The 11377-nt window shown below is 36.0% G+C and overlaps 4 protein-coding genes across 4 annotated transcripts; all 4 read left to right on the forward strand.

Annotated features, from left to right (window-relative positions):
• The first annotated feature begins 74 nt into the window (after positions 1-74).
• LOC104214846 (uncharacterized) lies at positions 75-728 on the forward strand. Its single transcript, XM_009764570.1, has one exon. It carries the CDS (start codon positions 75-77, stop codon positions 726-728), a length of 654 nt encoding a protein of 217 aa, XP_009762872.1.
• A 513-nt stretch (positions 729-1241) lies between these two features.
• LOC138870437 (secreted RxLR effector protein 78-like) lies at positions 1242-1715 on the forward strand. The gene has a single exon (XM_070148241.1). The coding sequence runs from the start codon at positions 1242-1244 to the stop codon at positions 1713-1715; it is 474 nt and encodes a 157-aa protein (XP_070004342.1).
• A 193-nt stretch (positions 1716-1908) lies between these two features.
• Positions 1909-2774, forward strand: LOC138870438 (uncharacterized). Its single transcript, XM_070148242.1, has 2 exons — positions 1909-2291; positions 2378-2774. The coding sequence occupies exons 1-2, from the start codon at positions 1909-1911 to the stop codon at positions 2772-2774; spliced, it is 780 nt and encodes a 259-aa protein (XP_070004343.1).
• Positions 2775-7828: 5054 nt separating this feature from the next.
• On the forward strand, positions 7829-9409 carry LOC104214840 (xyloglucan endotransglucosylase protein 1-like). Its single transcript, XM_009764561.2, has 3 exons — positions 7829-8229; positions 8329-8522; positions 8824-9409. Exons 1-3 carry the CDS (start codon positions 7954-7956, stop codon positions 9224-9226), a joined length of 873 nt encoding a protein of 290 aa, XP_009762863.1. The 5' UTR covers positions 7829-7953; the 3' UTR covers positions 9227-9409.
• The last annotated feature ends 1968 nt before the right edge of the window (positions 9410-11377 follow it).

Consider the following 11377-nt stretch of genomic DNA (forward strand, 5'->3'; position numbering starts at 1 on the left):
AACCATGGCTCATATGGGGGGATTTTAATGCAATCATATCTATTCAAGATAGACTATCAAGGCATGAAGTAACAATGGCTGATATTCAAGACGTTACAGAGTTCTATTCAGATACTATGATAATTGAAATTCCTTGGAGGGGAGATTACTTCACATGGACAAATGGACAAATAGGAGTGGATAGAGTAATTAGCAGAATCGATAGAGCTTTGGGGAATGGTGAATGGATGATGAAGTTTAGGCATCTAACAGTGGAAATTGGAGATCCATTTATATCAGATCATTCCCATCTATCATTGAGATTTCAAAAAAGAAATAACAATATCAAAATACCTTTTAGGTTCTTGAATGTTTGGGCTGACCATGAGGCATATCAAAGTATTGTTACTAAGGGATGGCAAGGGAAGCAGCAATACTGCAAGCTAGTAACTATCTGGAACAGATTGAAAGCTATGAAAATAGACTTTAAGAATTTGAATAACAAGAATTTTAGGGATTCAGCAATGAAAATTGAACAAGGAAGAAGAGATATAATTGAATGCCAACAAGAAATGAAGAAAGGATACACAGACCAACTAAGGATAATGGAGAAGGAAGCTAGACACCAGTTAGGAAAATGGTCACTTATTGAAGAAAAGATACTTCAACAGAAATCAAGAGCCCAATGGATCAATATAGGTGATGGAAACAACAAGTACTTCTTTGCAGTGATGAAAGAAAGAGCATGAAGGAAAAACATTACAACCTTAACATCATTGAATGGTGCAACCCTAACAGAGCTTAAGAGTATTAAGAGGGAGATTGTGGAGTTTTATAAATCTCTTATAGGGACTGCTGCTAATCAGTTACCTGTTATTAATATGCAAACAATGAAGAAGAGACCTAAACTGAACCATCAGCAAACTATGGATTGATCAAAGATATAACTAGGCAGGAAATTGATGATTGCTTACATGCTATTAGAAATGATAAAGCACCTGGTATTGATGGGTACAATGCAGTATTTTTCAAAAAAGCATAGTAGATAATGAAGGTTGATGTCTATGATGTTGTACTGGAGTTCTTTGAAACAGGTAGGATGCCCAGGATCATTAACTGTACAACTGTTACTTTATTATCCAAGGTCCCTAACCCTGCTACTATCAAAGACTATAAACCTATATCTTGTTGATCAGTGTTAGATAAGATCATTGCTAAACTCTTAGCACCAAGGCTACAAAAAGTTATGAGTTTCTTAATTGATGAGGCTCAAGCTGGTTTTTATACCGGGAAAGAAAGGAGCAGATAACACTATATTTGCTCATAAACTGATTAGAGCTTATTCAAGGAAGCATATATCTCCTAGATGCATGATTAAAGTAGACTTGCAAAAAGCATATGATAGTGTTGAATGGAGTTATGTGCTACAAATCATGGAAGGTTTAGGATTTCCTCACAGGTTCACACAATGGGTAACAGCTTGTATCCAAAGTGTGAGCTATTCTATTTTGATTAATGGTGAATTGGTTGAGCCCTTTCTTGCTGCAAAAGGACTCAGACAGGGTGACCCAATGTCGCCTTTCTTATTTGCTCTAGCTATGGAATATATAAGTAGGATGCTGGCAGAGTTGAAGAACAAGAAGCAATTATACTTTCATCCAAAATGCAAGAAGCTAGGCCTCACTCATTTGAGCTTTGCAGATGACCTGTTATTATTTGCTAGGGAGGATAAATAATTTGCGGTAATGATGAAGTAGTGTTTTGATCAATTCTTTGCAACTTCTGGTCTTAAAACTAACCTAAACAAGAGTTCAGTGTACTTTGGTGGGGTGACTGATGCAGAGCAGGAAGCCATACTTCAATAGTTGGGATACATAAGAGGTGAATTACCATTCAAATACCCCGGGAGTTCCATTAACTACTAGGAAGATGAAGGAGACTCAATGGCAACCTTTGATTGATAAAATAGTAGCAAGAATATCATCATGGACTGCAAGGAAACTGCCATATGCTAGAAGAATTCAACTTATAAGAGCTGTGTTGTTTGGAATTCAGTTTTATTGGTCACAAATGTTTCTGATACCAGCCAAGGTGATTAAAACTATTGAAGCTTATTGTAGGAGCTTTATGTGGTTGGGGACTAATGTAATAACCAAACGAGCCTTGATATTTTGGGAGAAGGTATGCAAACCAAAGAGTGTAGGAGGATTAAATATTCTGAATCTTAAGCAATGGAACAGAGCAGCCATTCTCAAATTGCAATGGGATTTAACATCAAAAGCTGACAGATTGTGGATTAAATGGGTGCATATGTACCATATAAAGGGGCAGCCTATATCGAACATCAAAGGGGCTAAACAAGCAAGCTAGATGGTATAAAAGATTTTGATTATTAAAGGGCTAAATCCACAGATACAAAGGCAAGGAGACAAAGGAAGTGTCATCAAGCAAATATATTTGCAGCAGCTGGGAACACTAAAAAGGTGGAATGGAAAGCAATTATGCTCATAAACTTAGCTATACCCAAAGCTGTATTCTCTATATGGTTGATCATACAGGAAAGGATGCTGACTACTGACAGACTGAGTAAATGGAGCATGACTGTGGATACTACATGTGTATTCTGTAATTGTCAACCAGAGAATCATCACCATTTAATCTATAATTGTACTATCATCATGGAAATATGGAATGACATATTCAAATGGATGCAAATACAAGTGCCAGCAAATACATGGAGTCAATTAATATGCTGGTTTGTGGAGAAAGCAAAGAAGAAATCAACTGAAGGGTAGCTGCTGAGAATGATACTAGCTGAAACATTGTATAGCATATGGGTGGAGAGAAATCATAGAGTTTTTGAGAGGATTCATAGGGATAGACAAAACATTGTTAGAGAAATTATCTACATTTGTAACATTAGAGCTGTTGGTAAACTCAAATAAGTATTACAATACAAGTTCATATAGGAGGAGGAAAGTAGTAGTACTATCATGTAATATAGGTCAAAAAGGCAGGGGGTATAGAAGAGATGCATATAGCAGTGATTCACATACAGGCTGAGTTAGCCTTATACATTGTAATTTGTTGCTTTGAAAATTAATAATATTTGAATTACCAAAAAAAATACTTCCATAACATGGGCCTTTGACGTGTTCCCCCATATATGTGGATTCTTATCTTCTTTAGTGACGTATGTGCAGATCGGACCCCAACCATTTTTTGCCTGGATGTCGCATTGCATTTGCTCGAACTCGGGAAACACTTTCCTAATCTGGCTTCTAAAGCTATTTTTAGGTGCCCTCTCGACCTTTCCACCGATGTTCTAATATAACTTTCCGATTCTATGGTTTTCCCTGGCTACGAGGCCTCACATGGGTAGAGTTCAGTATTCCTTTGTCGAAGATTGAGCAGCTGCTGAAGATGGGGTTGCAGATGGTAGTTCCAGTAAAAGAGAGAAAGTTTGATTGATAAGGGCATTCTGTGAATGGAGGAATCGACTTCGTCAAGAAAGATCGAGTAGCATAAAAGGAGTGAGAATAGGCCTAAAGGAATAATCAATCCTGGGGTTCCTTTTGTCTCACCATTGGCTTCATTGGGATCATTTTCTAAGTATAGGAAGCAGAGAGGTTGCTAGTAGGTTTTTCTAAGTCCCTCCGTAGTCCAGTCCTTGAGTTCTTTCTTTGGAAGTAGTGAATGTGGTAAGAGGTGTATAACTATTACTCTTTCCTTTAGTCATGAAAAGGCTATTTCCCTTCCTTTCTTTCTAGACACATGAGTTAATTCCCCTAGTGTTTTCTGTCATTCTGAGAGGTGAAAACGAGATTGAATGCTCTAAGCTGAGTGTAAGGGTAAGGTCGGGATAGTCTTGGCAATTCATCTACCTTGTTTGTGAGGTATTATTATTATAATTCACATTATTATATTAGGTAATAATCGCCTTATTTCTGTCTTGGGTGGATGCGATCGGCCTCAAAGGATAAGGGCTCCAAAAGTGGATGTGATCGGCCTCAGAGGAGATGTGAGGCAACTTGGGAATACATCTTTTTTCTTTTAGAAGATACAAGAGCGAAACAATCAACCTATTGATATTGGAATATCCAATGGATTCTTCCAATGTATCATTTCTGCGTCCAATGGAATTCATAGGTATAGGAAGAAGCCCTATAAAATACTCCCTCTGTTTCAAATTAGAAGAGGTACTTTCTATTTTAGTCTGTTCCAAATAAATGACATATTTCAAAATTTGGAAATAATTCAACTTTAAACTCTTCATTTTATTTTTTTTACCCTTAATGAGAAATTTTTACAGCCACACAAATGTCATGGCCTCACAAAGCTTTTACCCCTTAAGCTTTTAAGATCACAAGTTTCAAAAGTCTTTTTTTTTTCTTAAACTCCGTACCGAGTCAAACTACCTCATCTAAATTGAAACAAAGGGAGTAGTGATTTTTTCTTTTGACCATATTTCGATTGTTAATACCATATAAGGATCGCTACTACAAAGAGTATTACACCTTTGATCGTGAAATATCGATTACTTGTTAAATCCTGTGAATTGCATGAAAGTAGGATACTCCAAATTCAAGGGTCAAAGAGTTTTATAAAATGTTCTTGGTGGAAAAAAATAGGAATGAAGGATCCCACTGAATTGAATTGGGTCCATAAATCTAAAAAATGGTGAGAATTCTGAGGAGCAGAGCGAACAAAATCCGTTTTGGGGTGAATTCCCTCCCCTGAAGTTGGTGCTAATTGAACTCTAGATTATGAGCTTACTGATCCAAAACTCTCATGAGATCTCATTAGCATGCCCTACCAAATGAAAAGGTAGTCGCAGGAGCAAGTTAAGAGTTAGAATTCCCCGAGTCCATTCCTATTTATTAGCCTCCCGGATGCGCTAAGACTCAACTTCCTATCGTATCTTGTGTCGCCTACATAAGTAGAAAAGAATGCTTTGTATAAACATCTCAATGTACAAGATAAAAGGAAAGAGGGGAAATATCGACGAGGCGAGTATTCTCGAAGAGAAAATCGTGAGGATAATTCTAAACTCGAGATATGCAAAATAAAAAGACTACTTGGGAGATGGTATTCTTAGTAGGTCTTGGTAGATTTTTCTATCCATTGAAGTTATTACACTGGCTTAGGTCCAATTCCATCAATTTTGGTTGAGGCAATTCTTACTTGTTCATTGCCAACTAATCTAGCTCCTGAAATATATAACATTCATATAAATGTAATAGAAGAGGAAGAGTCCAGTTCTCCTCCCTTCTCGACCAGACGAAGGAGATATGAATTCCATTTAGGCGGGTTAGGGCTTGGCTTGACCCTGTGTTCTCCCCGGTCGGAGGCAAGAACTTGAAAGTGAATCATTCACTGGTGGGGTGTTCATAGAACATAATGCCTCTCCCAAGGAGTGCCAAATTTGGATGGAGTCTCGCTTTGATGCTGGGGAGATTTGGATAGAGTCTCGCTCTTAGAGGAAGAGTACGCGCGCTAGCACATTATGGCTTATGTAGTTGATCGGATCAGATAGCCCTTTCTTCGGGCAAGCAACCAAATCCGGCACATCCAATTCTATTATGATAAAAAATTTGGAGGTATGGCTGAGTGGCTTAAGGCAATTGTTTGCTAAATCGAAATACAAGAAGATTGTATCATGGGTTCGAATCCCATTTCCTCCTGTATGGAAATGAAAAGGGCGGGCTAAATTACGTGAGAGAAAGAACCTTTTGGTGGAATCCAGTCCCCCAAAGGACAGAATAGCACTTCTTAGTGACTAGGAGTAGAGAGCTCGTTGAACCTTTTTTTTACCGGCCTATCTTCTTTCTATAAGCAAGCTCCCTCCGGCCATCCAGTCCCTGGATGGCTTTTGATCTTGAGCATGTTGGGAACCTTCCAACAGACCGGTTGCTGTTTCCATAGCTAAGAAGGGTTCTTTTTACCTTTTCCTCACTGTACTTGTACGCTATCAGTTATTGAGGAATACTTAGGCTTAGAGGGTTGTCCCCCTTTTTCGCGTAAAAGTGATCAGAATTCGAACACACCACATTTTATTGGGAAGGATCGAACCATGGGAACAAATATACTGGGCTATCACCTTCTTTGGCCAGATCTTCCAATCTTTTCATAATTACAGTTCATTGCGCCCGCTCCTTTAAAGGGTGGCGGCTTGAAAGCTTGCCTTATTAGAGAAAGGTTTGGAACCCTAACCAACGTCTTGAATTTTGGAGTTTTCGCCCCAACCTAGGTTAGGGGGTCGTTAGACCGTAGCTTGCTGCTAAAAAACATTTGTAGGCTAGTGCGGCTCGCTTTGCTCTCCGCCCCCTTACTCAACCTCAACATCTATAAAAAAGTCCATTCTCCTTTTCTAAATAAGGTAAGCTTTGAAGCCGCATCCTCACTTAGTGATCGGTCCGCTAGTTCACACAAATCTGAAGAAGTTATCACGGACGAGTCACATGCAGGGAAACTTCACATGTGGTTCTGGCCGGGCTTTCCTGAGGTATCTAATAACCTTGCTTCTGCTCGCCACTGGCGCACCTCTCCTAACTATTGCCCATTTCTTCTGGAGTAATCTTTTTAGGAGGGACAATTTTACATATTTCTGTCGAATCCTTCTATTATTAAGTATGGCTGGTACCATTTCGATCCATTTGCTTATTTATTCTTCCTGGTCTTAGGCCACTGTTTAAATTTTGCCCTATTTTGAAAAATTGTGGGAGAAATTACCCATTCCGTATAGGTTATATTTGGCCCTACTTTTGCTCGTATAATTTTCAGTTGGCTCACAATATATTAGAATATAATCTAACATTTGTAATAATTTACAAAATTTTAGACCGTGATTTATTGTTGCCTCATAAGATTTTTCGTTCATTCAGAAAAGATCTTTAGTCCGCAGCTTAAAAGATCCATTAGTTGCAAAAGAAATAAAAAGAAGTAAATTGTTGATACAAAAAGGGACAGTCGGGAAAATTTCACCTCCATTTGTGCAAGTTCTACGGAGTATTAGTTATTCAAGTCCATTTCTTTCCAATTATTTTATCGAAAATTCTTTAAATTTCGCAATTATGATTACTCAACTACTCTTTCCGTTTCAATTATCTGTCGTGATTTCTAAAAATAGTTGTCTCAAATTATTTATCATTTTAGAAATTCAAAACAAAATTAATTATTGTTTTCCATTTACCCTTAATATTAGTTGTTGATGAAGATGGATATGCACATAAATAGAGTAAGTATTCAATGAATAGAGATTATATATTAAGACATAATAAGGGTAAAATAGTCCAAAACTCCTAATAAATATTTTTTGAAGGGCATGTAAAAGAGAAACATGATAGATAATTTGAGACGGAGGGGGTATATCTTAATCATGTCTCCGTGTGACTTATAGGTCACGAGTTCGAGTCGTGAAAGTAGCCATTAATACTTGCAGTAGGATAGACTGTCTACATAACATTCCTTAGGATGCGGCATTACCCTCTGCGTAAACACGGAATGTATTTTACACTGCCTTTTTAATTTTTTCCCATTTATTTATTTCTTAATCTTAATAAAAAAGGACTCTTGATAACCATCAGATCTAAGAAGTTAAAAAAAGAAGTCCTAGAACAAAGGAATTCACAGAGTCATACTCACATGCCTTTCTGTGTTTCACAATAGCTGTATCCTAATGGCAATTTCAGAACAAACACGTTCGGATGTGGTAATGGAAATTAGATCTTATTTTCATCCAAAAGTACAGAACCCCACACGCAAATAATTATTCTGCTTCCCAATAATTGTGAATAATCTAAGAATTCCAGCTGACCTTTGCCCCAGTTGCCCATATTCCTCTCATTAATACAGATCCTTCCCTACTATGTTTCAGCTTCGTAATTCCACCTATAAATAGCCTCCTTTAAAAAAACACAATATCATCATCTCACACTCTTCCCTTTTCTCTTGAACAATATTTCAGTTCATAAAATGGCTTCTAAATTTTCATCAGTAATGCTTCTGCTTTGCATAATAATGAGCATACAATTATTAGCAGCCTCAGCTGGTAACTTCTACAGAGATGCTGTAATTACTTGGGGTGAAGGACGTGGCAAAATACAAGAAGGTGGCAGAGGTCTTGCCCTCACTCTTGACAAATTATCAGGCTCTGGTTTTCAGTCCAAGAATGAATATTTATTTGGAAGATTTGACATGCAACTCAAGCTTGTACCTGGAAATTCCGCTGGCACTGTCACCACTTTCTTTGTAAGTTGCTCTGCTTAAATTGAACACTAGTATCCTATAATTCTATTTCGCCATATATGTGCTCATGGATTGTTCTTTATTTTCTTTGTTTTTCATCAGTTATCTTCACAAGGAGAAGGACATGATGAGATTGACTTTGAGTTCTTGGGCAATGTTTCTGGACAGCCTTACACTGTCCATACCAATGTTTATACACAAGGAAAAGGAAACAAAGAACAACAATTCCACCTTTGGTTCGACCCAACTGCCGCATTTCACACTTACACCATTGTCTGGAACCCTCACCGCATAGTGTAAGTTAGACAATCACCTTACATATATCATTCTTATATATCCGGAGTTTAACTTCTAAACACTGAAAGGGTAAAAGAATTTTTTACACTATCAAGTCATCTAACAGATGTCTATAATAAGTCAAACTAGTTACCTGAAAAATAAAGCATATTCTATGACTTTCTATAACATATTAAATTTTACACTGATAGTGTAACAAGAAAAACTTACACTGTTAATGTATATAAGTTTAGATCTAAGTTCTTGTATTTCTGTTAGTTTTACATTTTATCTTACCTATGCATTCTTTGATATAATCAGGTTTTTAGTGGACAACAGCCCCATTAGAGTATACAACAACCATGAAAGCATAGGCATTCCATTCCCAAAGAGCCAAGCAATGAGAGTATACTGCAGCTTATGGAATGCAGATGAGTGGGCAACACAAGGAGGCAGAGTCAAAACAGATTGGACACTTGCTCCTTTCACTGCTTACTACAGAAACATCAATATCGATGGTTGTGCAGTGTTATCCGGTACCTCGTCATGTAAATCCAGCAATTCAGCAAACAATGCTAAGCCATGGCAAACTCATGAACTTGATGGAAAGGGAAGGAATAGACTAAGATGGGTGCAAAGCAGACACATGGTTTATAATTATTGTGCTGATTCTAAGAGGTTTCCTCAAGGTTTTTCAGCTGAGTGCAAGAGTTCAAGATTTTAGGATATGAGAGTGTGAAATTCTTTATTCTTTGTTACCAATAAAAGTTTTGTTGGTTAATAATTTTGTTTGCTGTAATTGGTATTCAAGTTTATCTCTCTTATGGAATTACATGTATCAAATGATGTTATATCATGAAGCATTTTCTTTGAAGTAGTGTATGAGTAAAAAAATTTTTGGTCATAAGTGTATGAGTAATTGATTTCTGTCTAACTGTGAAATTTTCTACTTTTAGAGTCATCATATTTTTGTAAGGTATAAAGTGAAAATAGTAGGATAAAATTTACAAATGGTCAAATAATTATGACTTTTTTTCATTAAAGTATATAACTTTGTTTTCTCACATAAAAATAATAAAAATTTTATTAACTCACACAAAAATTATAGTAAACGAAAAATACAACGTTCCAGCACTTTTATTAACTCACACAAAAATCATAGTAACCGAAAAATACAACTTTCCAATATTATTTCTTGTTCCACGGTTTTTTGTGTTTTATTTTCTGTCTAATAAATAATAATCCAATTAAAATAAGAGTGACCCACCTGACCTAATATCCATATATATAAATCAAAATAATGCTAAAAGTGAATCCTTCAAAACACGATACATCTATTTTTCTTTTTCTTTTCAAGATTTTCATTCGGATTTATAGCATTTTTGTTTCAAGTGCTCTTATTTCTTTTCTTTTTATCAGAATCTTGTACATTCCAAACTAAGTTTTTTTACGGGGGAAGGACTCACTTTTAGTATTATTCTGATATATGTATATGGATGTTGGGTCGGATTGAGTTGGGTCATTCGTATTTTAAAAAAATAAATACAAAAATGACCGCTCGACCGAAACTAATTGCATTCGCTAGATATGTATATATATATATATATATATATATATATATATATTTCTTCTATTTTAATTGGATTATTATTTACTAGACTAAAAATAAATAATAGAAAAATATGAAATAAGAAAATATTTTTTTCGGTCATTATGATATTTAGGTGAGTTAGTGAAAATTTGAAGATTTTTATATGAGAAAACAAAGCTATATAACTTTGGAGAAAAAAATCTTAATTATATCACCATTTGTGAAATTTACCCAAAAATAGTACAACTCTATCCCAAGCTAGGGGTAAAGGCGGATCTAGAATTTTTATAACATGGGTGCACCACTAAAGAGGAGAAAAAAGAAAGTATTGCGTGGGAATTGATCCATGATCCTCTGGATAAATAACTCGCATTTAACCAAGTATACAATTTAGCATCTTTGAAGCATTGATGTCAGTTGATAATATTAGATCTATTCTAGAAAATATGTTCATAAAATTTCTAGTTTGACGAAAAGATCATGGGTTCACTTGTCCCATAAAATAGGCTATAAATTCGCCCCTGACTAGGGGCGGAAGGGGTTCATCACCTTCGCTGCAAAAATTCCTTTAACCTATTTAGAAATTCTTTTTTTTTCTTCATTCTTTTACCAAAAACTCCAGTCGGTGCACAACCCTTCCTAGATCTGATATTGAATGACAAAGAGAAGGATCGATGTCAGAATAAGTATGAAGACCCATTTTCTATTCTATTATTTTATCTTATCTTAACGAAGTAGGCAACTTTAAGATGCAGTTGGCAGAATAGGTCAGTAATATAATGTGATATCTACTAGGAGTATTACATTATACAACCAATAACCAGTAAGTTAACCAGACATGGATCTAGTCAAAGACATTATCCACACTAGCACATTTCTCATCTATCTACTTCTTGCAATACTTGGTCTAAGTTAAAAACCTTGTCAGTGTAAAATTATTTGAGCTAAATCGGTTGTAACAGTTTATTTATCTTTATTTTTAGATTACTATATCAGGATTTTAAAGGAACCTAATAGCAGAGGCGGATACTGGATTTAAACTTTATGGGTTCCAAATATTTGGGCGAAAATGATACTTTGAAGAAGTAAGAAGTTTTTTAATGTTGGCTGGTCAAAAACAGAAGGAAAAGAAAAAAAGTGCCTACGGACTACGGTGTTGTTTTGTGGAAAAAACACAAGTGAAGATAAGAAGCCCACAATGGATTCGAACCCTTGCAATATATTCGGTGACGTAGCTTTAAATAGTTACTCCATTTGCCACCGGACCAACAACTAATTTTCCCA

The sequence above is a fragment of the Nicotiana sylvestris genome, chromosome 6, assembly GCF_000393655.2.
Source record: "Nicotiana sylvestris chromosome 6, ASM39365v2, whole genome shotgun sequence".
In the NCBI taxonomy this organism is placed as follows: domain Eukaryota; kingdom Viridiplantae; phylum Streptophyta; class Magnoliopsida; order Solanales; family Solanaceae; genus Nicotiana; species Nicotiana sylvestris.